This window comes from Dendrobates tinctorius, unplaced genomic scaffold (genome assembly GCF_039654945.1).
Source record: "Dendrobates tinctorius isolate UK_male_01 unplaced genomic scaffold, ASM3965494v1 ptg000270l, whole genome shotgun sequence".
NCBI lineage: Eukaryota > Metazoa > Chordata > Amphibia > Anura > Dendrobatidae > Dendrobates > Dendrobates tinctorius.
In genome coordinates this window covers 7,479,267-7,507,247 of record NW_027361937.1, presented here as the reverse complement: position 1 = coordinate 7,507,247, position 27,981 = coordinate 7,479,267, and the positions used below count along the sequence as shown (strand labels likewise).

The window sequence follows — 27,981 nt, the reverse complement described above, 5'->3', positions numbered from 1 at the left end:
ATGGACTTCAACCATTATGTCATGGAAGCTGAATACCTAAAGGAACAGTTTACAAGCAAGGGATATGATGCACAACATATAGAACATTCCTTAAAAGAAGTCCTGCACATCCCTAGGAATCAACTGGTACACTTAAACAAGGAATCAAAGGTACCACTCACCGTGATGCAACAGATTTGCCAATCTACTCAATTCCATGATAATTTAATGTTTCAGAAAATCATCTGTAAATATTAGTCCATTTTGAAACAGGTTAAAATCATTGGAGAATATCTACCTATTTAACCTAGATTTGTGTATAGAAAGACCCAAAACCTCAATGTCCAAAGCAACACTACACACATTCTGTTCCATTTGTGTTGAAGAATGTTTTGAAAATCAAGGCTCTTATCTCATGCTGTAGATCAGGGGTAATTTAATACATTCAATGTCCATGTGTAAAACTATGAGGGATGTACTAAACTGAATTTAACAAAAGGAATAAAAGAGCAAAACAACTTCACCAAGGACTATCAGGGTGACCACCTATATCAGTGGTGTAAACCTATGTCATGCGTGTCAAAGGGGGCATGCAGAGCCCTCCCGGTAGGCAACCGCGCCATCTCAACACTAGCACCACAGCCACTTTCCTCAGCCCGCTTGCCATCTCCCTCATCACTAGCGCCATGGTCACTCTGCACGTGCGCCATCCCATTAGTCTGTGCGCATGCCCACAGGTAGGACTGTGATATATGAAGAGACCAGATCAGTGCTGGATCGGCCAGAGGTGAGTTTTTTTTTTTATGTGAGGCCATCAAACGGTATGGAGCATCACATGGGGCCATTGAAGAAGCACAAAAAGAAAAATTGGGAAAAGCCTCACCGTGTGGTAAATGTAACGTTGCTTCTTAACACAGCATGAATCCAATGCCATTGACCACAGGAGAAAATAAAAAATGAAGAAAGAACCACATGGCCGTATGAATAAAAATCTGTAGCTTTATTTCACATGGTTAAGAGGGTGGCCAGACAAAAAAAAAAAAATGTCCATTCTGATGCATTTCTGGCTGAAGCCCTTAGTCATAGAATGTGGCATGATGCCAGCAGAGCCATTACACAGTATGGAGCATCATGTGGGACTGTTGAAGGGAAGTGCTCCAAAATGTATGTGTATGGACTTCTGGAAGGTGGCTGGGACAGCCTGTGGTTCGAAAGGCATTCTGATATATTGAAAGCACACATTAGGCATTGAGAAAGCTGTCTTTTCCTTGGCCCTCTGGGACATGGGGAATTGCCAGTAGCCCTTTGTCAAGTCGAGGGTGGTAAAGTATACCTCAAATTTGGACACTACATTGACCCTATGGTAGTCATTACAAAGCTGCCACTCACCGTCGGGCTTTGAAACAAGGACAGTGGGACTCAACCATCCGCCTTTGGACTCTCATCACACCGATATCAAGCATTCTCTTCACTTTGTATGAGATTACTTCACGCCATGCTTCGGGAATCCTATATAGCTTAAGATTCACCCTTATATGCGGCTCTGTCAGAACATCATGCTCCAGCACCTGTGTACGCCTCGGCAACTCCAATAATTGTTTATGGTTCCACTACAGCAGTTCTTGACACTGTTGCTTCTGGGCCGGTGATAGTCTCCACAATTGTGACATCTTCCAATTTGGCTTCGGTACAAGCTCCCAGGCAAAGGGGTTTCCCGATCTCACCATGGCTTTAGCAAGTTCAGAAGGTATATTTGGTGAGACTTTCTTCGTCCTGGCCGATGGACCTTGTAATTCACATCGCCCAGTTTTTCCATCACCTCATATGGGCCTTGCCACTTGACAGGAACTTCATCTCGACCGTGGAGATAAGCACCAGTACGCAATCCCCAGGGTGGAACTGCCTCAGAGTTGCTGATTGGTTATACACCCTTCCTTGTTCCTGGAGGAGATGTGCTTTCACAATAGGTATCACTTTTGCTATTTTTCCCTGCATCTAGGAGACGTGCTCTATGATGCTCCAGTGGGGTGTGACCTCGGCTTCCTTGGCAATATCCAGGAGCCCTCATGGATGTCAACTATACAAGAGCTTGAAAGGAGAGAAACTAGTGGAAGCTTGAGGAACTTCTCGGACTAAGAAGAGCGGGAACGGAAGCAGATTGTCCCAGTCTCAACCATCCTCAATGACCTGCTTGAGCATAGTCTTTAAGGTCTTATTAAAGCCATCCACTAGGCTGTCTGCAGATGGTAGATGGAGATTTGCAGCTGGGCAATCTGGAGGACTGGCACATCAAGATCTCCTTTGGCACGCTGGTCCTAGAAAAAATATGGACAAGCTCTCGGGCTATACACTTGGCGAATGAGTTCCTCAGTGGTACTGCCTCTGGGTAATGGGTCGCGTAGTCCATGACCACTAGGATGTACTGATGTCCCTGTGCAGACTTAACTAGAGGACCTACTAGGTCCATTGCAATTCTCTCAAATGGGACTTCTACAACAGGTAAAGAGGTTAATGGACTTCGGGAGTGGGAAGACGGAGTGGTTACCTTGCAAGTAGCATCCAGGCCAATAGAACCTCTGCATTATCCTCTCCTGAGTTTTTTGCTACACCCAGGTGTCACCCCAAAACATGTGAATGAGCCATGTCTAAAACTTTACCGATAGGGACTTGGAACCAATAGTTGCTCCACGATTTCCCCTCCACTTAGTTTAGTCACTCGAAACAACAACTACTCTTTGGATGTAAAGTGTGGGAACCTGGTGTCTGCCCCCACTCTTGAATAACCCCATTACAGACGGTAAACTTGTGAAACAACCCCATTAAGGTAAGGTCCCTAATTTAAGCAGTCCCAAAGTTCTCTCAAGACACACTCAACTCAGGGAGGTTGGTCTCATAAAACTCATAACTACAGTATATAATAAAGCAATAAATACAGTAAGCTTTTATAAATAGCTTAGATATGGAGCATGAATTCCACCAGTAAACACTGAATGTAGAGAAAAGAATATTCAGAGACCAGGATCATTCATTGCATATGAAATAAACTATATAATTGTGTAGAATCAAAAGGATGATCGAGTAAGATAAAGATTCTATACTAGTAATGAGTGAACGTGCTTGGTGATTCTCTGATATAACTCAAGTATCTGGGTGCTCGGATGTGCTCGGCTCTCGAGTATTTGCTGGTGCTCGTATTGAATGCTCAAATCCCCGCCCGCATCTTTCTCGCCTGTTAGCCAATAAACATGCCTTCCAGTCACTGTAATGCCATAGCCATCTTGGAAGTGGCATTACTGTGATTGGTTGGTCATAGTATCTCATCAGAAGTTATAAAAGGACTGGAACTGGCACACTGATGACATTGTATAGCTCAGGGACAGTTCTTTTTGGGGGGAGAGAGTAGTTGTCCAGGCCTGTGTACACAGCTTTAGGAATCCGAGTTCTCTAGTGGTGATACTTTGATGAACCATCATACTAAAAGTCCTTAGGGTTAATCTCGTGCTTAGCTGTTTCTTTGCGATATATTCTGAATTTAGCCTACAGACAGCTGGAGCAAGAAGAGTGGAGAATACAGCATCTAGGCAGGGCTTAGGGCATTGCCATCATTACTAAATATAAAGCTGCTGCAGGTGACATTTATACTTGAATGAAAAAATTGACTATATTAACATCCATACAGCTTAGGCCTGTTTCACACATCCGTTTTTTAGCTCAGTTGAAATCCGCCAAAATGGCGGAAAACTGATCCGTTGGTGGATTGAAACAAAAGGGTGTCACCGGACCGTCATTTTGACGGATCCGGAAAAGGCAGAAATATAAAGGAAACCGTGCCTGGAAAAGGAGAGAGAGATCCGCCGGTAATGCAACTCAATGGGAAAAAAAACGAATTCGCCAAGAAAAATGGCGGATCCGGTTTTTTTTAGCAAAACGATGGATTTTGACTGATGGTGACAGACGGATGTGTGAAAGAGGCCTTAACGTGCTTGGAGTAAAATTTACAGTGGTTTAAAATTTTTAAAATCCGCTTTGCCTACTACAGTTCACCATATTTTTTTTGTTGCAAAAATTGACTTGTCATCTATGCAGTTTAACATGCCTTGTGTAAAATTACGGTGATTTAAAATGTTTTAAGAACCGCTTGGCCTGCTACAAGTGACCAATTTTTTTTTTTTTTTTTTCAAATTAGCTTCAATTAATCAAGGAAACTTGGTTTCCAAAGACCTAGCAATTAGGAAATGCGTAAGGGATGCAATAAGGAATGGGGAAGTGGAGGTGCTGATGATGGTTCATGCAGATGGTGAGGACGTGGGGCAGGTGCGACTGCACCTATTGCTGGAGCACAAGCAACATGCCCATCCATGACATATAGCTTCCTTTCCCACTTTGCATGGAGGCATGGGACACCACTTCTGAAGCCACACCAGTGGGAACAGGTGGTCGGTTGGATAACAGATAATGCTTCCAGCATGCTTGCCAGCACCACCCAGTCTTCCACACGGTCCAATCACTCCAGCCAAGAGCCTGGATCACTTAATACTCACCCTGATCCTCCTTCCTCCCACAATGTTGAGTCCTAGGAGACCAGTGATTGCACATTAGGACACTCCAAGGAGCTCTTCACATCATTTCTTGATTGTGGCCTCTCACCCTGCATGTTCCAAGAGGGACAGGAGGACATGCTGTTTAGTGATGCACAAAACTTTGAGCAGCCACAGTCACAAGAAGATGACGATGGGGAACAGCAAATTTTGTCTAACGAGGTAGATGATGATGAGACACAGTTGCTGACAAATCAGGTTGTTGTTAGGTCACCAATCAGGAGGACCAGGATGCGGCGGTGGAAGACAAAGTCACTGACACAACCTGGGAAGCTGGAATGCAGAGTGAGGCTAGCAGTGCTGAAACGGAGAGATCCGCAGCACTGAAACAAGCAGGAAAAGGTAGTAGGGTGACCAGAGGGAGAAAGCGGCCAACTGTTTCACAGAGCATCTACACTCATGAATTTCTCTGTCAAAGAGTTAGCCTGGGACTTCTTTAAAGCGAGTTCTGAGAGGAAAAAAAAATGGTAATTTGGGACCTTTTTCCTACCAAGATCAGCAGGGGCCTCACCACTACAAGCATTGGCAGGTAAATGTCATCTAAGCACCTGACTTAGTGGGCCAAACAACTGGGTCCACAATTGGTGCTAGCTGGTGATTCCACTATCTCTTCTCCTGTGCTATGTGCTTGCCAATCTCCGGTCCATGACACTGGTGCAGATGTCTCACACCATGCACCTGTCCTTGCACATTCTGATGCACCATTATCAGGCACTTCCAAATCCTTGTCCCAGCACAGCGTTCTGCCATCCTTACCCCAGGCCTTGGAATAAAAAAAAAAGAAAGTTCCCAGCTGCCCACCCACAGGCCCAAATGATAAATGCCAGAAAAATGTTTCCGTTTAGCCTTGTAGACACAGAGGATGTCTGACAACTCGTGGCTGCAGCCATCCCTCGGTACTCTGTCCCCTGCCACCACTATTTCTCCCGGTGTCGCGTCACCAACTTGAATCGGCACATGTCCAGGAACATCACACGTACCCTTACCTACACAGTTGCTGGGATTGTCCACTTAACGTCCGACACGTGGACAAGTGCTTGTGGCCAGGAACACTACATTTCCCTGATGTCACACTAGGAGAACATTGTGGTCCCACCTCGTACGACATGTGCTACTGCTGCCCACCTCGTACGGCACATGTGCTACTGAAGCCGAGGATTACTGGCACTACTATCAGTGCTTGCTCCACCTTCTACACCAGTTCCTGCACTCAGTCCTGATCCTCCTTAATCTCTATTTCTAATGTGTCAGCTGGAAGCTCCACAGCTCTGCCTCAGTGAAGTGGTAACAGGCTCTGCTGAAGCTAATTTGTTTAGGAGACAAATCGCACACTGTGGAAGAGTTACTTAAAGGAGTAACAGACCAGACAGACCTGTGTTTTTTGCCACTGAACGTCCATCCAGGCATGGTCGTATGTGATAATGGGCTTAAGTTTGTGGCGACTGTGAAGCTTGGCACGCTCATACACGTACCATGCTTGGCCCATATGCTCAACTTGGTAGTTCAATGAAATCCTACACAGATTTGCCATAGCTTCTGGACAAGGTATGCAGCATCAGCATGCAGCACCCATTTCCCCAAGTTATCTACAGCTGCTGCTGCTCTGACATTGCTGCAGCAGCACATGCAAGTGCCAGCTAACTGACTAGTGTGCAACGTGACAACACGCTGGAACTGTACACTACTCATGCTCACAAGGCTTTGTGAGCAGCCCTATTGTGAAATACGAGCTTCAATATGCCCATCGGTATTCTAGTCAGCCTCTGCACATAGCAACTGAATAATTGGCATGGATGTCTGACGTTTTTGCGGTTCTCCATGACTTTGAGGACTCGATGGAAATGGTGAGTGGCGATGACGCCATAATCAACTCAACTATCCTGCTTCTGTGCCTACTTAAACAGTCACTGCTGAAAAATAAACATGAAGCTTTGCATGCAAACCAGCTGGAGATGGATGAAGACATGACACATGGAGCAGTAACCCAGTCCAGCCTCATCTCATCTGCTCAGCGTGGATTGGGTAACAATGAGGAGGAGACTGAGGAGGAACAGGAGTTGGGTGCTAGAGCAACAGAGGCTAGTACCCACACAAGCTAGGTCCCGTCTCTCCTATGTGGATGGGCTGAGGAGGAGGAGATGGGAGTATTCATCATGGTGGAGACAGGGTTGTTCACACTGCTAGACCAAAGCTACAAGGAGAATCTTGCATCTCCTCATAGATTGTAAGCTTGCGAGCAGGGCCCTCATTCCTCTTGGTATCTGTTATGATCTATGTGACTATTATTATGCTGTAATGTCTATTGTCTGTACAAGTCCCCTCTGAAATGTAAAGTGCTGCGGAATATGTCGGCGCTATAGAAATAAAATGTATTATTATTATTATTATCATCTCACCTTCCAAAGGTGGAGAGGTCTACTAAAATGGTGCTATACCAGAAGGCAGGGGGCAAGCTTGCTTGCTTGCCCAACCAAGGAGGAGAGGCGATAGAGACATACACCAAGTACAGCAGAGGCAGGGTTACACTGTCAATGGCCTGGGCCAATTTCTTGAAAGCCTCCTAGTGTCCAGGCCCTGAGGTCCAGGTATTTTTGACAAGGAGGGAAAAGTTTTTAAAGATCATCAAGCAATACCTGGCCAACAAAACCAGAATTCTCCCTAATTCCTGTGGGACCTTCAACTATTGGATCTCAAAGCTGGACACCTGGCAAGAGCTGACCCTCTGTGCCTTGGAGGTGCTGTGCTGCCCTGCCACTAGTGTCTTGTCTGAGCGTGTTTTTAGTGCCGCTGGGGGTCATAATAGACAGGCTCTTTCTCTTGTCAACAGGAAATGCTGACAGTCTCATAAAAATGAACAAAGTTTAGATTAACCCTAACTTTTCCACAGCAGCACATAAAGTGTTTTTAATGTTCAATATTTGAATTAGCCCTTCCAGTTGCCTTCAAGGGTGTATAGATGACCCTCATAATTTTTTCCTGGCTTTGCACTGTGAGCAGATCCTTTAGAAGTACCGCAACCACACTTTAATTTTTTTATGAGGTACACCAGTTGGTGTCTTCAAGAGTGTATGGATGACCCTCCTTATATTTTTTTTCTGACTGCACTGTGGACAGAGCCTTTATGAGTGTACAAGTACCACAACTACACTTTCTTAATATTTGAATGAGCCACCCAGTTGGTGCCTTCAGGAGTGCATTGGTGAATGGATGGACCTGATTGTAATTTTTGGCAGGCTTTTGCACTGTGTGCAAAGCTTTTATGAGTGTAGGAGTTCTACAACTACACTTTTAACAATATTTTAATGAAGTACTGCAGTTGGTGCCTTGAAGGGTGTATGGATGATCCTGGCTGTACTTTTTGGCAGGCTTTGCACCTAGTTCATAGTCTCTTCAAAGACGGATTGCCTGTAGAATTTTATGTGAAAGCATGGGATTTTCTGGGTGCTGATTTGACTGATATATGTAATTATATGTGGGAGAATGGTAAGTTGTGTGAATCAATGAAAGAGGGGGTGGTTGTGCTTATATATAAGAAAGGTCAGAGAAAGTGCTTAGAGAATTGGAGACCTGTAATGTTGCTGAACTCAGATTACAAAATCTATAGCAAATTGTTGGCAAATCGTGTGCGTGAGGTGATTGGTAGTTTTTTGGATGAAGATCAAGTGTGTGCTGTGCCTGGAAGGAGTATGAGTGATAACTTATTATTATTAAGGGATTTGATTGGAGACTGCATTGGAAGGAAACGGAAGTGTATGGTTCTGTCAATTGATTTTGAGAAAGTGTTTGATAGGGTCTCGCATGTACTTTTGTTTAAAGTTCTGGAGAGAATGGGATTTCCTAAAAAAAATTGTGAATTGGATAATGTCTTTGTATGATTGTGTGTCAAGTGAGTTTCTTGTTAATGGGTGGTTGAGTGAGAAAGTGAATATTAAGTCTGGTGTAAGGCAGGGGTGTCCCATGTCCCCTGTCTTGTTTGTATGTGTGATTGAACCTTTGTTGTGCTTGGTGAGACGTGATAAAATGATGCGAGGTTTACTGGTACCTGGGAGTGGTGGGAAGCATGTGAAAGTTCTTGGATATATGGATGATGTTGTGGCTGTGAGTGAAAGTGTTGCGTCTATGAGTAGGGTTAAGTTGCTTTTGGAGTTTTTCTGTGGTGCGTCTTGCTTTACATTGAATTGGAATAAATGTAGTTTTAAATGTTTTGGGGATGACAGGGTTAAAATGGAGGGGGTAAAGTGTGAGGGGGTGCTATTAAAGTGATGATAGTATTTAATAAGGACTTGGAAGGTAAGGAGAGCTGGGAGGAGTGTGGATTGCGCATAGAGCGTAAGTTAAATTTTTGGCGACTGAGAGACTTGACCTTGAGTGGTAAGATTTTGGTCATAAAAGCGGTGATTCTTCCGATTTTGATTTTTATTGCAACAGTTTTTCCACCGTCTTATAGAAAAATAAAAAGAGTGGAAAAGTTAGTTTTTACCTTTTTCTGGAGCAGTAAAATAGAGAAACTTAAGAGAGAGAGTCTTTTCAAGGCGTGTCACCATGGTGGCATGGCATTTCCAAACATTGAGATTTTTCTGGGGCTTCAGCATATCAAAACTAGTTATTTTGTTGAATAATGAAAATAAGGGAGTGTATATGGCAAGTTATTCTGCTGGTTGGATGTTATATGGCTAATGTTGGAGAAAGAGGGATGTGAGAGTGCCTGTTGCTTTCAAGTGTCCGGTCTGGTATGAGGCAATTGAGAAGTTTGTGAGGAAGCATGATTTACTGAGTTTGCCGATGAATGATTTTAGAATGGCTAAGAATGTGATGAAAATAATACGTAAGAATGATGTGGAATATAATATTGTGGGTTTGAGAGGGAATGAAGTTTCGGTTGCATGGAAGAGTTTGGAAACGCATGGGATGTCTAATAGACAAAGGGATATTGTATGGATGTCCTTGCACAATATTTTGCCTGTGCGACAGGTTCATAGAATCATAGAATCGTAGAGTTGGAAGGGACCTCCTGGGCCATCTGGTCCAACCCCCTGCTCAAAGCAGGATTCGCTAAATCATCCCAGTCAGATGTCTGTCCAGCCTCTGTTTGAAGACATCCATTGAAGGAGAACTCACCACTTCTCGTGGCAGCTTGTTCCACTCATTGATCACTCTGTCAAAAAGTTTTTTCTAATATCTAATCTGTGTCTCCTCCCATTCAGTTTCATCCCATTGCTTCTAGTCTTTCCTTGTGCAAATGAGAATAAAGATGATCCTTCTACAATGTGACAGCCCTTGAGATATTTGTAGACAGCTATTAAGTCTCCTCTCAGTCTTCTCTTTTGCAAACTAAACAATCCCAAATCCTGCAACCTTTCCTCATAAGACAGGGTTTGCAGACCGGTCACCATTCTGGTTGCTCTTTTCTGAACTTGCTCCAGTTTGTTGATGTCTTTTTTAAAATGTGGTGCCCAAAACTGGACACAATATTCAAGATGAGGTCTGACCAAAGAGGAGTAGAGGGAAATAATGACTTCACGTGATCTAGACTGTATGCTTCTGTTAATACATCCTAGAATTGCATTTGCTTTTTTTGCTGCTGCATCACACTGTTGTCTCATATTCAGTTTGTGATCTATTAGTATACCCAAGTCTTTTTCACATGTGCTGTTGCTTAGGCCTATTCCTCCCATTCTGTATATGCTTTTTTCATTTTTATTGCCCAGATGTAGTACTTTGCATTGTTCCCTGTTAAAAACCATTCTGTTAGTTGCTGCCCACTTCTCAAGTTTATTTATATCTTTTTGAATCCTCTCTCTCTCTTCTCTAGTATTAGCTATCCCTCCTAGCTTTGTGTCATCAGCAAATTTAATCAGTTTACCCTCAATTCCTTCATCTAAATCGTTGATAAAGATGTTGAACAATAAAGGGTCCAGGACAGAGCCCTGTGGTACCCCACTTGAGACATTCTTCCAACTGGATGTGCAGCCATTTACGACCACTCCCTGGGTCCGATCACTAAGCCAGTTATGAATCCACCTAACAGTTGCCTTGTCCATTCCATACTTAGTCATTTTTTCAATAAGGATTGTATGAGATACTTTGTCAAATGCTTTGCTGAAGTCAAGATATACTATATCTACAGCATTTCCTTGATCCACCCAATCAGTGATTCCATCATAGAAGGAAATTAAGTTAGTCTGACATGACTTATTAGTTACAAACCCATGCTGACTCTGTTTAATCACTTCATTCTTATCCAGGTACTGACATACATGTTGTTTAATAATTTGTTCAAAGATCTTTCCTGGTATAGAAGTCAGACTCACCGGAATATAGTTGCCTGGGTCCACCTTCTTCCCCTTTTTGAAGAGAGGAACAACATTTGCTCTTCTCCAGTCTTCTGGGACTTCTCCTGTTCTCCAAGAATTTTCAAATATTATGGAGAGGGGTTCAAAAATTTCTTCTGCTATCTCCTTCAGTACTCTGGGGAGTAATTCATCTGGACCTGGAGACTTGAATTCATTTAGGTTAGCTAAGTGTTTCCTCACTATCTTTCTGTTTATAGATATCCTGGATTCTTCTATTCCCTTAATAGGACAGTGAAGAACAGTTGATGTCACATTTCCTTTCTGAGAGAAAACAGATGCAAAATAGGAATTTAAAAGTTCGGCCTTCTCAACATCCTGTCTTACCATTTCATCATTTTCATCCTGTAAAAATCCTATAGCATCTTTGACTTTTCTTTTACTTTTGACATATCCCCAAAATCCTTTATTATTGCTTTTGACATCTCTTGCAAGCCTCAATTCATTGTCAGCTTTAGATAATCTGATTTGTGCCCTGCAGGTTCTGCAGACAGCATTATATTCTTCTTTAGATATGCCTCCCTCTTTCCATTTTATAAACATTTTTTTCTTCCTTTTTAGCATGTGCTTAAGTTCTGTGTTCATCCATCCTGGCTTCCTTAAATGCTTCCTATTCTTCCCTCTTTTCGGAATTGTTAACAATTGTGCTTTGAGAATTTCATTTTTCAAGATTTCCCATCCTTCCTGGACATTTTTGTCTTTAAGGATATCCAGCCATTGGATCCCTCCAATTCTCTTTCTGAATCCCTTAAAATCTGCCTTTCTGAAATCTAACCTTGACGTCTGAGTCTTCACAGGTCTTCCTCCTCTAGTTATCCAAAATTCTAAAATAGCATGGTCGCTACCTCCTAGGGTCCCAGCCACTTTTACCTCCTCAACCATTTCCTCCCTGTTTATAAGGATTAGATCCAAGGTAGCAGTTCCCCTTGTTTTCTCCCCTACCTTTTGGAAGATAAAGTTGTCAGCAAGAGAGGATAAGAATTTCCATGACCTGTTAGTTTTGCCTGAGAGAGATTCCCAACAAATGTCTAGATAGTTGAAATCTCCCATGACAACTATGTCATATTTTTGGGAGAAACTGGCCATTTGATGCATAAAGAGTTCATCCATATCTTCAGCTTGCACAGGTGGCCTGTAGTAAATGCCTACAATGGTGTCCTTTCCATTGTTCTGTCCTTGTATTCTTACCCAAACAGTTTCCACAGAACTCCCAGTCTCTGAAGCTTCAATCTCTGTGCAGATATACGCGTTTATTAATTAGATTCTTTTGTCTTTGTTCTTCCTGTTCTTCCTTTCCACTTCTAATAGCAGAGTTCTCAATAGCATTTGTCAGGTGTATGGCTTTTTCTAGTCTTTTGCTTCCCTTCCCATGTTGTTCTAGTTTAAAGCTCTCCTTACAAGTGTAGCAAGACGACTTCCAAATACATGTTTTCCAGTCTTCGTAAGGTGCACCCCATCTCTAGCAAGTAGTCCATCGTAAAGGTACCTCACTCCGTGATCCAGAAATCCAAATCGTTGCTGACGGCACCATCGACGTAGCCAGTTGTTCACCTGCAGAATCTTATTCCACCTCCTTGTTCCATGGCCATCCACTGGGAGGATGGAAGAGAAGACCACCTGCGCTCCCAGTTCTTTCACTTTCTTGCCTAAGTCTTCAAAGTCTCTGCAGATGGTTTCCAGGTCGTTTCTTGCTGTGTCATTTGTCCCCACATGTAGTAGCAGGAATGGGTAGTCATCTGTAGATCTGAAGAGTCCTGATATCCTGTCAGACACATCTTTAATTTTTGCACCTGGAAGACAGCACATTTCTCTTGAAGTTATATCCGGTCTGCAGATAGCGGCCTCTGTTCCTCTCAACAGGGAATCCCCCATGACAACCACTCTCCCTTTCTTCTTCACAACATTTTTCTTTCTCCATCCAGGAGGACTCTGAAGGCGTACAAGGTTGCTGTTTGTGGGCAAAGTCTTATCCTGATGTATTTCTTCATTGGTTTCCTGCGTGAGAGCCTGGTACTGGTTCCTGAGGAGTATGGGTGCTGACTGCCTCCTGATCCTCCTGCTTCTCTGGGTCACATGTCTCCATTCCTCTGTTTCTTCAGGTGCACTTCGAATTTCTTCTCTTTCTGTAACATGAAGAGATAATTCTGCTCTGTCCAAGAACTCTTCACCTTCCTTAATGATCTTCAACATAGCTAACCTCTCTTCGAGACTTTGCAACTTTTCCTCCAACAGGGACACAAGCTTGCATTTGTGGCATGTGAAGTTTGGCTTTTCCACTGGTAAGTCTGTGAACATGTAGCAAGAAATGCAGCTCACCAAATGGCTCCTGGCCTCTTCCATATTGAGATTTCTTAAAAACGATGAAAGATGAGCCAAAATTCGGCGCGCGGCTTTCCGATTTCCTCTTTTCAGCTGCAACAGCCAAAACCCAGTGATCGTTGAGCTCGCGGAGACTCTTCACTTATCCCAGAAGGCACTGGGAATATGCAGATGATCTCCTCAAGACTCTTCCCCTGGTTTTCCGATTTCCTCTTTTCAGCTGCAACAGCCAAAACCCAGTGATCGTTGAGCTCGCGGAGACTCTTCACTTATCCCAGAAGGCACTGGGAATATGCAGATGATCTCCTCAAGACTCTTCCCCTGGTTTTCCAATTTCCTCTTTTCAGCTGCAACAGCCAAAACCCAGTGATCGTTGAGCTCGCGGAGACTCTTCACTTATCCCAGAAGGCACTGGGAATATGCAGATGATCTCCTCAAGACTCTTCCCCTGGTTTTCCGATTTCCTCTTTTCAGCTGCAACAGCCAAAACCCAGTGATCATTGAGCTCGCGGAGACTCTTCACTTATCCCAGAAGGCACTGGGAATATGCAGATGATCTCCTCAAGACTCTTCCCCTGGTTTTCCGATTTCCTCTTTTCAGCTGCAACAGCCAAAACCCAGTGATCGTTGCTCGCGGAGACTCTTCACTTATCCCAGAAGGCACTGGGAATATGCAGATGATCTCCTCAAGACTCTTCCCCTGGTTTTCCAATTTCCTCTTTTCAGCTGCAACAGCCAAAACCCAGTGATCGTTGAGCTCGCGGAGACTCTTCACTTATCCCAGAAGGCACTGGGAATATGCAGATGATCTCCTCAAGACTCTTCCCCTGGTTTTCCAATTTCCTCTTTTCAGCTGCAACAGCCAAAACCCAGTGATCGTTGAGCTCGCGGAGACTCTTCACTTATCCCAGAAGGCACTGGGAATATGCAGATGATCTCCTCAAGACTCTTCCCCTGGTTTTCCGATTTCCTCTTTTCAGCTGCAACAGCCAAAACCCAGTGATCGTTGAGCTCGCGGAGACTCTTCACTTATCCCAGAAGGCACTGGGAATATGCAGATGATCTCCTCAAGACTCTTCCCCTGGTTTTCCGATTTCCTCTTTTCAGCTGCAACAGCCAAAACCCAGTGATCATTGAGCTCGCGGAGACTCTTCACTTATCCCAGAAGGCACTGGGAATATGCAGATGATCTCCTCAAGACTCTTCCCCTGGTTTTCCGATTTCCTCTTTTCAGCTGCAACAGCCAAAACCCAGTGATCGTTGAGCTCGCGGAGACTCTTCACTTATCCCAGAAGGCACTGGGAATATGCAGATGATCTCCTCAAGACTCTTCCCCTGGTTTTCCGATGATTTGCGGGCCTAAGTATATTCACTATGGCAAATCATTTCTCAGCCAAGCCTTAATAAATTCATATTCAATGCTGAATAACTGAAGATGAATGGCATAACATTAACATGTCTATTGATCCTGTGAATTCCAAAATACCATGACTCTTTCTTCTTGGTAATGCAATTTCAATGTTGAGGAGTATAATATAAGAAGGCAGCAGTGTTATTAAGGTACTGTATGGCATGATTATTTCTGCACTGTATGATTGCATTATTTGGTATCCCATATAGAATGCACTTAGTATCTAGAGTAAGTAAGACAATGGAAGCAATATTTTAATTATAGATTATATGTATGGACATTTTCAATACACATTTGTATTTATCGTTTATTTGAACATTTTTATTTTTAGGTTCTTTTCTGGGGACTGCGAGATTTACGAAGGATAAACTTATTTGAAGTTGAGCAGCCTCAGGTGCGGATTGAATGTGCTGGAAAAATAGTGGAATCTGAGGTTATACTGAGCTGCAAAGAATTTCCCAATTTCACTGAACTTGTGAAATATATCGATGTGGTGAGTAGTACAACATTGCCATATTTTTTTTTTCTAGTTTCTGGGTTTTTTTTTTTGCAAGGGCTTTGGCCATATGTAAAATACCTGAATTGTTCCAATGGTGGATTATTATTATTTATTATTATAGCGCCATTTATGGATCTATATATATTGTGAGTCAGTGACCGGTATCATATGCGAGGGTCGCTATGTGTCCCCCAGGATGTGCTCTGAAATGTATTAGCTCCGCTGGAGTGCCTTGTGATCACAGCAATGGGCCTGTGACTCGCAGGGCAGAATAAAAGTAAGTTTGAACCTGGTCAAGCTATTTGGACCAAGGAGTTTGTTTAGGAAAACCCGGTATGGGCTTTTAATTTTGAAACGGACTGCAGGAGGGTAGTGGGGTCCGGTCTGTTTCCTCCAGCCCAGGTCTTATGAGTGGCCTATGGCCACAGGTTGGAAAAGGAAAAAAAATCACTGCTGGGAGTGTTGATTTAGTCAGTGTTGCTCTGGTGAGGAAACAGAGCAGGTGATCTGCATAGCACGCCCTGTGTGAGTTAACACAGGGCCAGCGGAGCCAAAGGTACAGGCAACCCTCCCTGCATACCCAGCAGTATGTTGCTCACTGCAACTGCCCTGGACTGGCGTTTTGTTTACCCCGCTGCAATCCGGAAGATACAGCGTGCTGTGCACTGAGTGAATTTTTTTGTTGGACATTAAACACCTTTTTGTTTTGAACTTGCTTGGGTCACTGCCTCATAACTGCACAGCGTGGACACCGCTGCGTTACAATATTTTAACCGTATTTAATTGGCCAGTATGTTTGTAAGACAGCATGACATTTTTTTGGATCTCTCTATTAAAACATTGCATATATGTACTGTGAGTGCATATTGTACATATGTACTGTAAGTAGAATCACAGCAGTACATTTGAGGCTGACATGACCATTGTAACAGAAAAGAAATGTTGAATATTATCAATGCAATCACAGGAACTCCCAGAGCAAGTATATCTACATCCACCTCTGAGTATCTTCGTGGTTGAAAAACGAGCATTTGGCCGCTCTGTCATGGATGGATCTGCAGTGGTGTCTCATCTTATGAAGTTTGCACCAAAGGAATTGGAAGAGAAGAGTGAAGAAACAGAAGATAAGAGTAAGAATTCCATTACAATGTAGCCCTTGGCTCGGTAGAACTTCATGGCTTTAAAGCTTTTAATGTATTTGTCTTCAAAACCATCTATAAAGTGCAATCACAATAATTCAACCCTAACTAAGTTTATTAGCAAAATTTACAAACAATTTTAATACCTCAACATAACTAATATAATAAGTTGTTTCTTCAAATTCAACACAAAATTAAATTTTTAATCACTATTGATGCAATCGTGATATGTAGCCAGACACCAGCAGTGTTCTGGCAGTGTTGCTGAGAAATCTTAGTCCATTTATTTTCAGCAATTGCCCCTATTTTACTAATTTTCTTAGGATTGTGTGCTGCAAACGTCTTCTTAAAATCCCACTAAAGATTTTCTATGGGATTCAAGTCAGGCAATCGTGAAGGTTACTTCAAAATATTCCATGACTCCTTCTAAAAACAAGTCTTGGTGGATTTTTGAGGTGTGCTTGGGAAAATTATCCTGTTGTGAGGTTCAATGATAGCCAAGCTTCAGCTTCCTCACAGAAGCATGATGTTTTCTCCAAGGATTCCCTGATACTTGACTGAATCTATCTCTCCAGATACTGCAGGTTTCCAGTGTAAGAGAAAGCAAAGCTGTCCCACTGCCAAGGCACTGCCATGCTTTACTTTAGGCAGGATGTTCTTTTTAGTATATGCTTCATTCTTCGTCCTCCTGACATACCACTGACCCATAGGCCTGAAAAGTTTAAATTTAGTACATTGGTCCACATATTAGATTCCCACAACATATGTGACTCATTTATATGGTTAAACCTACTAGTGCCAATTTTCCTTGGCTTTTGGATAAGTAGAGGTGTTTAGTAAGCAAACTGAAACTTCACTCTCTGTTATGACTAAAGCTTGCTTCAGGTTCTTTCCTGTCAGGTGAGCATTTTTGACCATCTCCTTAGGAATCTGGTGGCAGTCAGTGATCACTTACTCTTTCTGCCTCTTCTAGGTAGCATAGCCAATGTACCTTTAACTTTGAACCTATGAACTATGCTTCCAGCTGTATCTCTAGGAGCATACCATGCCTTTACTATCATTTTCCATACCTTTCTCTGTGGAAGACAATCATCTAATCTCCTAACTTTGTGAAGCACTCTTGAAGTAGTCATATACCTAACATGCAATCAAACATCACAATTAACAACTCCCTAGCAAGGCCAGGTATCTGATGCATTTATAGCAGGCATAACTGGTGCAACTGATAAAAATCTTGATTATGATGCAACACTTGATTTGCAAATGTGTGCTCTTATGAGTTATTGTTTACAGCAGGAAGGGGGATATACTAAAATATAACTAATATAGCAAGCCACTTGTTGTATTAGTTGTTTTGAGCTATCTAAATTGTTCTTGACTGACATATTGAAAACAGCAGAAATTTTGCAAATTGTGCCCAAAAATCTAATTAGCAATAAATTTGAATCATTTTGATTGCGACTGTACATTATAGTATCTGTAACTTATCAATGGTTTAATTCATAGCTGCAGCAACATAAACATAGATTAGAAAGTTTTAATTTTCCAAATATAGATTTAGACCCAAGTAAGGAAACATGGCTGGACTACACTGCCTTCAAGAAATCTGAAACAATGGATTTTGTATTTTTGCAGAGAAGAAAGTCTTTTATCGGTTGAATTCACAGACAGCTGTTATCAATGTGGAGGACGAAAGGGATGGAAAGTTCAACCCTCTTAACCTAGTAATGGTATTGTACAACCAACAGATTATAATATAATTTTACATAAAATGCTTCGGAGAAGTATAATAATAATGATGATAATAACTTACAAGCTCTCAATGCAAGTCTTTGACCACCAGAACAAGGATCTCATAGACTTGTATTGAGTTGTGACCTCCAACTCGCTCGATAAAACATCCGTCAGGTCACAAACTGCCAGAGACCAACGAGAGCAGCTTTGATAGACAGTGAAGATGGTGGCAAGTTAGTATCAGATTAGGTGGATTCACTACAAATGATCTGATCTTTTCTAATTTCATTTTTTGGGGGCAGTGACGTGAGCTAAAAACAGTAATTCTGCCATTTTTTTTTCTTTAAACTGAAAATGTCCAATAAAGCCGAGGAACAGATTCGAGTTCATAGGTGTAGTAATATGGCAGCCACTGGGACCTTCATTAGACCCCGGCCGTCTTAACAAAACATCAGCATCCAAAATCACATTAACTATCCTCCATTCCTAACTCTTAAATTTTTCATCTCTCAGGTGCTGGTAAAATGCAACCTACTTTATATGGAGCTTGTCGCCCAAGGGTTAATTCAACAAATATAGCGTTAGGGACATAATCTAGTTTTTCATTGCCCCACTACAAGTGCATTATGTAATATATGCTAATTTCTATCTCCATGTTTCAGGATCCTTTGAAGAGCTTAGGAAAAAAAGTTACCAAAGATGAAGAGCTAGAAGAAGAGCGACCGGATCCTGAAGAGCTGGACTGGTGGTCTAAATACTATGAATCTCTAAGGGACATGGAAGATCATGTATGTGCCAATTGCTTATTCATAGACGTAATAGGCAAAAATTACAGAAAATGAAAATATTAAGCTCTTTATTTACCCTCCGTGAGCCTAGCCCTGTGTCTCCGCCACTGCCCCAATCTCTGTTTGGCTGCAGTGGTAATGTCACGTCGGCATCGCTTCCACCAATCACTGAACTCAGCAGTTTTGTAGAATCTTTAATGAGTGAACACTTTTTATTCTAGGAGCGAAATGCATCTAGTAACCTATGTCCAGCTTATTGTATAGAGGGATTCCACTACTGTATATACATCTATTGTTTTATTGTAGATGGATGTAGCTGACGAAGATGATGAAGGTGAAAATGAAGAAGGTGGAGGTATGAAACCCATGAAATTAGTAGAGGCAGGTGACATCACAGTGGAAAAATCAAGAATGGCGCAAAGATAAAAACCCTACACTAGAATGAGGCTTTAAATAAACGGATTCTTTAATAAACAGAAATATATTTAGGAGCGTTATTCTGTTTGTTCTTTTGCAAAATGTGTTGCACCGGGTCATGTACCTTCAATGTGCTGAATGAAGCTTCGTTTTATACTATTTTATAAACCAATCATAAAGAATAATTTGCAGGTTTTTATGGGATTATAGACATAAAATACATTAATATTGTCAGCCGTAAAGTTGTTCATTTCCTTTTCAAACGTTCATCGTACCTAGATTCGTACTGACAGGATGGCCGGTGAATTCTGTGATCACTAGTGTTGAGCGATACCATCCGATATCGTGAAATATCGGATCGGATTGGATCGGATCGATACCAAAAAAGTATCGGGTATCGCCGATTCCGATACCGGAAACCAATGCAAGTCAATGGGACAGAAATATCGGAATTAAAAAAAACCCTTTCTTTCCTTGTAGGTTAATTCTACATGAAGAAAAACAACAAAAAATAATGTAGAATGCATTGGGGGACGTGGAGGAGACATTAAAGGCATAGAGGTTTAGCCCAATCAAATGGAATAGCAGGAATAATTTTTTTTTTTTAAAGACGTTCGGAGTTACAAAGATATTGACTATGTTAACCTTTTTTATATTTTGTCAGATATGTATGTTTCACTACTTCCATGCTCTTCACCTTCTTTTTTACTTCTCCCACACTTTCTCCTTCATGATCCTCAGCAGTAGAAGCAGCATCTTTTTCATCAACTTCTTCACATTATTCATCTTCTTCTTCTTCTTCTTCTTCACCTTCTTCCTATTATTCTTTTTTTTACATTCTTCATATTCTTCTTATTCAACTATTATTCTTCTTCATATTCTACTTCTTCATCTTCTTTCTATTCCTCTTCTTCATCATATTCTTATTTGTGACAGGCATTCCTGTAGTTGTTATCTATAAAAGTTTGAAGATTACACCTTCCGTTCTGCCTGTCACAAAAGATTTACAACAGGATTTGTCCGCGTTCAGTTTGGCCTGCAGCAGCAGGCATTTTCCAGGGGCACCACGAGGAGGAACGGACTCACCCCCATACACTGCTTAGTCTTCTTCTGCTTATAATTTAGATAATATCTTTTGCTCTGATTTTTAGTCTTATGCTTAATGTTCTTCTGCTTTTTCTTCTGCAGCTTCTAGTTCTTCTGCTTCTTGGTCTTCTATCTCTTGTTCTTCTGTATCTTGGTGGTTGTCTTCTTGTTCTTTGTCCTCTTGGTCATCTTCTTCAGGGTCATATTCTTAGTCTTCTTCGGGGTGGTCTTCAGGGTCGTCGTCTTCGGGGTCGTCGTCTTCTTCGGGGTGGTCTTCAGGGTCGTCGTCTCCAGAGTCGTCGTTTTCAGGGTCGTCGTCTTCTTCGGGGTGGTCTTCAGAGTTGTCATCTTTAGGGTCGTCGTCAGGGAGATCCAGAGTGATTACCAAAAATCATTTGAAAAAGCTTGAACTTGGAAATGTAGCAGAAGGTACAAGAAGGCTGAGGAACTGCCGAGAACCAGCTGACGGTACTGGAACCCGGATGGGTAGCAGAAGGAACAAGAGACAATGGAACTACCAAGGACCAGCTGATGGTGCTGGAACCTGGAGGGGCAGCAGAAGGAACAAGAGCCAATGGCACTACCGAGGACCAGCTGACGGTGCTGGAACCCGGTTACTAAGCAAGAGGTACCTGTGCTAGAAAGCACTACCATGGACAAGCAGACGTTGCTGGAACTCGGATACTGAGAAGGAGGTACCTAAGCCAAAGGCACTGTCGAGAACCAGCTGATGGTGCTGGAACCCGGAGGGGCAGCAGAAGGAACAAGAGCCAATGGCACTACCGAGGACCAGCTGACGGTGCTGGAACCCGGTTACTAAGCAGGAGGTACCTGTGCTAGAAAGAACTACCAAGGACCAGCAGACATTGCTGGAACTCTGATAACGAGAAGGAGGCACCTAAGCCAAAGGCACTGCCGAAAACCAGCTGACGGTGCTGGAACCCGGATGGGTAGCAGAAGGTACACATGAAAAACAAAGTTGCAAGGCCGCAAGCCGGCCGCAGTTACCGAAACCCACAGTCCTACAGGGGGTGCTTGTCCTATTGGCACTACGGAACCAGCCTTTATTGCCAGATCCCGCAGCCCACATAGGAAGCCCATAAACTGCAGGCACCATAGACTCGGCTAACCTGACCGCAACATGACAGGACAACGTATTGGTGGCAAAGTGACGTTGACACTACCCGGAAACAGCAGGCGTGCTGGAACCAGGCTGGGCAGGAGGGAGTACCCGTGCCAAAGACACTGCCGAGAACCAGCTGACGGTGCTGGAACCCGGATGGGTAGCAGAAGCTACAAGAGTCAATGTAACTAGCGAGGACCAGCTGACGGTGCTGGAACCCGGAGGGGCAGCAGAAGGAACAAGAGCCAATGGCACTACCGAGGACCAGCTGACGGTGCTGGAACCCGGTTACTAAGCAGGAGGTACCTGTGCTAGAAAGCACTACCAAGGACCAGCAGACATTGCTGGGACTCGGATACTGAGAAGGAGGCACCTAAGCCAAAGGCACTGCCGAGAACCAGCTGATGGTGCTGGAACCTGGAGGGGCAGCAGAAGGAACAAGAGCCAATGGCACTACCGAGGACCAGCTGACGGTGCTGGAACCCGGTTACTAAGCAGGAGGTACCTGTGCTAGAAAGCACTACCAAGGACCAGCAGACGTTGCTGGGACTCGGATACCGAGAAGGAGGCACCTAAGCCAAAGGCACTGCCGAGAACCAGCTGACGGTACTGGAACCCGGAGGGATAGCAGAAAGTACCCCTGAAAAACAACGTTGCAAGGCCGCAAGCCGGCCGCAGTTACCCGAAACCCACAGTCCTACAGGGGGTGCTTGTCCTATTGGCACTACGGAACCAGCCTTTATTGCCAGATCCCGCAGCCCACATAGGAAGCCCATAAACTGCAGGCACCATAGACTCAGCTAACCCGACCGCAACATGACAGGACAACGTATTGGTGGCAAAGTGGCATTGACACTATCCGGAAACAGCAGGCATGCTGGAACCAGGCTGGGCAGGAGGGAGTACCTGTGCCAAAGACAATGCCGGGAAACAGCTAGCAGTGCTGGAACCCAGGGAAAATACTACAAACAGAGTGGAGACAGAGGCCTAATTGGAGCAAGTTTAAAATCTGTAGTAGTGGGAATGTGGAGGCAGCAGTAGACATTGCCGTCCACACAGCAGGGGAGCAGCTTGCGTTACTGAACCACACTAACACTGGAGCATGTGTTTTTCTCTGTGCAGATGGCACTTCTGAGCAGCAACTGGCGGTGTTGGAGCTCAGCCCACGGTCAATCAGGGTTTAGGCTGAGGCCTAATTGTAGCAAGTGTAAAATGTGATGTAGTTTGAATGTGGAGGGAGCAGGAGATATTGCCCAGGGTCAATCATGGAGCAGGCTGAGGCCTACTTGGAGCAAGTGTAAAATGTGAAGTAGTTTGAATGTGGAGGGAGCAGGAGATATTGCTGGACACACAGCAGGGGAGCAGCTGACATTACTGAACCCCACTAACACAGGAGCTAGTGATTTTTTTCTGTGCAGATGGAACTTCTGAGCAACAACTGGCGATGTTGGAGCTCAGCCCACGGTCAATCAGGGTTTAGGCTGAGGCCTAATTGTAGCAAGTGTAAAATGTGATGTAGTTTGAATGTGGAGGGAGCAGGAGATATTGCCGGACACACAGCAGGGGAGCAGCTGACGTTACTGAACCCCACTAACACAGGAGCTAGTGTTTTTTTCTGTGCAGGCGGCACTTCTGAGCAACAACTGGTGATGTTGGAGCCCAGGGATTACAGTTCAGGTGGTAGAAACATGAACACAACAGGAGACCTGGATACTGTTGCCAACCAATTATTTATTCTGGAAGAGGACCAGCAAATTCCGGCGAGATCCAGGCCTTGTTCATTTTCAGAAAAGTAAGCCGGTCAACGTTATCGGAGGATAGTCGCGTGCGACGGTCTGTTAGTACACCACCTGCGGCACTAAAGACGCGTTCCGATAATACACTAGCAGCGGGGCAAGCCAGCACCTCCAATGCGTACTGGCTAAGCTCTGGCCATGTATCCAGCTTAGAGACCCAAAACTTGAAGGGGGAAGAGCCGTCTGGGAGTACACTGACAGGGCAAGACATGTATTCTGTCACCATCTGACGGAAACATTGCCTCCTGCTGACTGGAGCCGTCTGTGATGGTGTAGACATTTGTTGCGGGCACACAAAACTTTGCCACATTTGGGCCATACTGATCTTGCCTTGTGCTGAGGCCTCTGCTCTGCTCCCTCTTTGTGCAGAGCTTCCTCCACTGCCTCGACGCACAGAGCTGCTTTGTAAAGCACTAGCAGCACTGCTCTCGGGTGGAATAGAGAACATGATGGAATGCACCAGTGTGTCTTGGTACTCCCGCATTTTACGCTCCCGGTTCAACGGTTTTATGAGGCTTTGTAAGTTGTCCCGGTAGCGAGGATCTAGGAGGGTGTACACCCAATAATCAGCCGTGTTGAGAATGTGGGCGATGCGGCGGTTGTTTCTCAGGCACTGCAGCATGAAATCAACCATGTGCTGCAGACTCCCAACTGCCAAAGAAACACTGTCCCCTGCTTGAGGCGTCATCTCTGCCTGCTCTGCATCACCCCACCCTCGCTGTACATACTGACTACTAGAGCATTGTGTACCTCCCTCCTCTGGAGAGATGTCTTCCTACTCCATTGACTCCTCATCATCCTTCTCACAAAGTGTCCCCTGCCTAGGCCTTTGTGAGGAACTACGTTGCGCAGACTGTCCAGAAGCAGATGGCATTTGTGACTCCTCATCCTCCACCTCTTCCAAAACCTCCTCCCTTAGTGCTTGCAGTGTTTTTTGAAGCAGGCAGATAAGGGGGACAGTCATGCTGACTAGTGCATCATCTGCACTCGCCATCCGCGTGGAATCATCGAAGGCACGCAAAACGAGGCAGATGTTCTTCATAGAGGCCCACTCAGTGGTGCTGAAGTGTGACCGCCGCACAGTGCGACTTGTTTGCGCCTGATGCAGCTGGTACTCCATTACTGCTGCCTGCTGCTCACACAACCGCTCCAACATATGTAACGTTGAATTCCACCTGGTGGGTAGGTCACATATGATGCGATGTTCCGGAAGGCGGAATCGGCGTTGCAGAGCTGCAATGCGCGATCTTGCCATGCTGGAATGCCGCAAGTGAGCGCACTCTATGCGGACCTTGTGCAGCAGTGCATCAAGATCCGGATAGTCCATCAGAAAGCTCTGCACGACCAAGTTGAGCACATGTGCCAGACATGGGATGTGAGTGAGGTTGCCTAGGCCCAGAGCTGCCACCAGATTTCGGCCATTGTCACACACTACCAAGCCTGGCTGGAGATTCGCTGGCACAAACCACACGTCGTTCTCCTGCTTGATGGCATTCCAGAGCTCCTGCGCTGTGTGGCTTCGATTCCCCAAAGAAATTAATTTCAGTATGGCCTGTTGACGTTTGGCCACGGCTGTGCTCATATTGGTCGTAACAGGCTCCTGCAACGCTGATTCTGAGGAACTGGAGTATGAGGAGGAGTCAATGTGTACAGACTGGATTCCTGCAATCCTTGTAGTTGGTAGAACACGTACAGCGCCACTCTCAAGATCTGTACCCGGCTCCACAACATTGACCCAATGGGCAGTGAGGGAAAGGTATCGTCCCTGTCCATGGTTACTGGTCCACACATCGGTCGTCAGGTGGACCTTCCTACTGATGGCGTTTAGTAGCGCATGTTTAATTTTTCCCTCCACATGCTTTTGCAGGGCAGGGACGGCTTGCCTGCTGAAATAAAAGCGGCTGGGCACGTTGTATTGTGGGACTGCCAACGCTATGAAGTTACGGAAGGTGTCAGTCTCCACCAGCCTGAATGAGAGCATTTCAAGGGACAGTAGTTTGGCAATGCCAGCATTCAGAGCCTGTGCTCGGGGATGGTTTGCCGAGTATGGCCGCCTTTTCTCCCATGCCTGTGCTACCAATGGTTGTAGAGTGGCCTGGGAGTGTGAGGATGACAGGGAACATGGTGCTGTGGGTGGAATGTCACTGGGTCTCTGGACAACAGTGCCAGAGGTTCTTCCATGGCGATCCTGTGAGGAAGCCGAACCAGCTGTGTGTGAGCTGGAGGAAGAGGCTACAACACGAGCTGAAGAGGTGGTAGGTGGTGCTGTAGGTTGGCCTACGTCTTCAGTGTGTCTTTGTAACTCCACCACGTGCTTGGTCCGCACATGTTTCCACATATTTGTGGTATTGAGGTTGCTGACACTTTTCCCTCTTTTGACTTTCTGATGACACAGCTTGCATTTGACAAAGCAAATGTCATCTGCAACTGTGTCAAGAAAGGACCACGCACTGCAAGTCCTGGGAGCGCCCGTTTTGGGTTTTGGAAGAGGAATGCTGCTAACGGGTGCCGAAGTGGAGGCTACAGGCAACCATGTCTGCCCCCTCCCTCTCTCTCCTGTTTTTGCCATTCGGGGAATCTCTTCCTCAGAGCTGCTCCCACCACCTTCCTGTTCCTCACGCCATGATGGGTCAAGGACCTCATCATCTACACTCCCCTCTTCAAACACCTGCTTCTCCTGGGTAGTCTCGCCAGCACCGTACGCACCAGAAAGTGGCACCTGAGTCTCATCATCTGATGCGTACTGAGGTGTGCTGACCATAGGCACTGGCCCACCCGCCTCTTCAGATTCAGAGAGACAAAGCAGTTGTGCATCACTGCATACTCCCTCTTCTTCACATTCTAGAATGCTGCTTGGCCGGCCCCCTCTTTCCAAGCCAACAGATTCAGAGAACAGAAGTAGAGAATGAGATGGCTCCTGTACAGGGCTCTCTGACTGCCTGGGCAATTTGGCAGGTGGTGAAGAGACAGTGCTCTGGCCCTGAGAGGATGTGGAAGTCATTGAAGTCGATGCGTTAGCTGCCATCCATCCGACAACGGCTTCAATTGGTTCGTCCCACAGCAGTGGGGTACGGCGAGGTCCTACAAAGCTGCGCATAAAGGACTGCTGTCTGGTAAAACTGGGGGATGCTGAGTCTCTGGTGCCCACAGCAGGCACAGAATCCCCACGTCCTCTCCCTGCTGAAACTCCACGCCCACGACCACGTGCCTTACTCCCTGCCTTCTTCATCTTGGTAGACTGATAAAGATAGGCAGAAAAGTACAAAGGGGGGGGGCTTAGTGTGCTTATTCCTGAACAGCTGCTAACAGGTATAAGAAACATTAATTTTATAAAGTGTGTGGACTACACTTTAATATGAGCTAATATGGCCTACACAACTGTCAAGTAGAGTGTTTGGTGAACTTTATTTACGTGTTTGTTTTTTTTCAGAAAAACAAAAAGGATGTGACCAAAGATGTGAAAGCGATAGTATCACAAACTTTTTGGAGCTATTACAATGCAGGAAGGTAACCTACAATGCAATAGATGAGGCTCCAAAAAATAGGCTAATACAAATCTGGCTGCGGCTGCAGGGCACAAGCCAGCAAAAAGGCTCCTCTATCTACTCCTATATAGTGTTTGCAACCAACCAATGTAGATGGATACGGATGGAAGCACACTAATAGGAGAACAAAATCTGGAAAAATGAGCTGCAATAAAACAAAAAAAGGACTATGTATGAGGCAGTGACGCACGCTGTGCGGACTACAACCAGAGGTGGCTGCAGAACACACTACAATGTGAGCTGCACTCACACACAGAGACCTCTCAGACAGCCGTGAACAGTGCAGAGAATTGGGCACTAGCACCGAAAGGCTGCAGAAAGGCTCCGCTGTCTACTCCTATAGTGTTTGCAACCAATGTATATGGATACGGATGGATGAACACTAATAGGAGAATTAATGAAAAATGAGCAGCAATAAAAGAAAAATATGTATGAGGCAGTGACGCAAGCTGAGTGGCCTACAACCAGAGGTGGCTGCAGGACACACTACACAGCGTGAGCTGCACTCACACAGACCTTGCAGACAGCTGTGAACAGCGCTGCAAGGCAAAAGAAAGCTACAGTGATTGATAATGTAGCCTGGGTAAAGCACAATATTGTTTTGAAAATCGCTATCTCTAACTGTCCCTCAGAGTCTTGAACAGCAGCCTGTCCCTAACTGAATTCACAGCAGAGTGAACCCTAAATGGCGGCGGCAGCGGCAGCGGCTTTTATAATGCATCGTGACATCATTTCAGCAGCCAATCACAGCCATGCCATTAGTTAACATGCCTACATGCCTAACAGGATGTGCCCACACTTCTGAGGATTCCCATTGCCTGAATCAAATCAAACTGGCTCATAGCATTATGGGAACTTCCGATTCCGGTATTCGATATGCTAAAAGTATCGGAACTCAGTATCGGAATTCCGATACCGCGAATATCGGCCGATACCCGATATTTGCGTTATCGGAATGCTCAACACTAGTGATCACACAATATCTTACATATTGTTATATGCATCTTGCATTTAGATGGAATGAATATCCACTCCATAGATGCTGCAGGTGAGGAAGAAACAGTGGAAGTGGAAATTGTGAAACCGAAAAGGAAACCAATTTCCACTTTAAAGGTATGCTTGGGTTATATGGTCATAAATAATTGGAGGAAATGCTGAAATGTTTCTGTGCTCCTTCTTGTGATGTGAAAACTGGTG

At 44.5% G+C, this 27,981-nt stretch overlaps 1 protein-coding gene across 1 annotated transcript; it reads left to right on the top strand.

Annotated features, from left to right (window-relative positions):
• LOC141069666 (fer-1-like protein 4) lies at positions 1-27,942 on the top strand. The gene is made up of 7 exons (XM_073559446.1): positions 1-150; positions 14,989-15,150; positions 16,124-16,286; positions 17,931-18,025; positions 18,692-18,817; positions 19,124-19,172; positions 27,800-27,942. The coding sequence occupies exons 1-7, from the start codon at positions 1-3 to the stop codon at positions 27,940-27,942; spliced, it is 888 nt and encodes a 295-aa protein (XP_073415547.1).
• Positions 27,943-27,981: the final 39 nt, after the last annotated feature.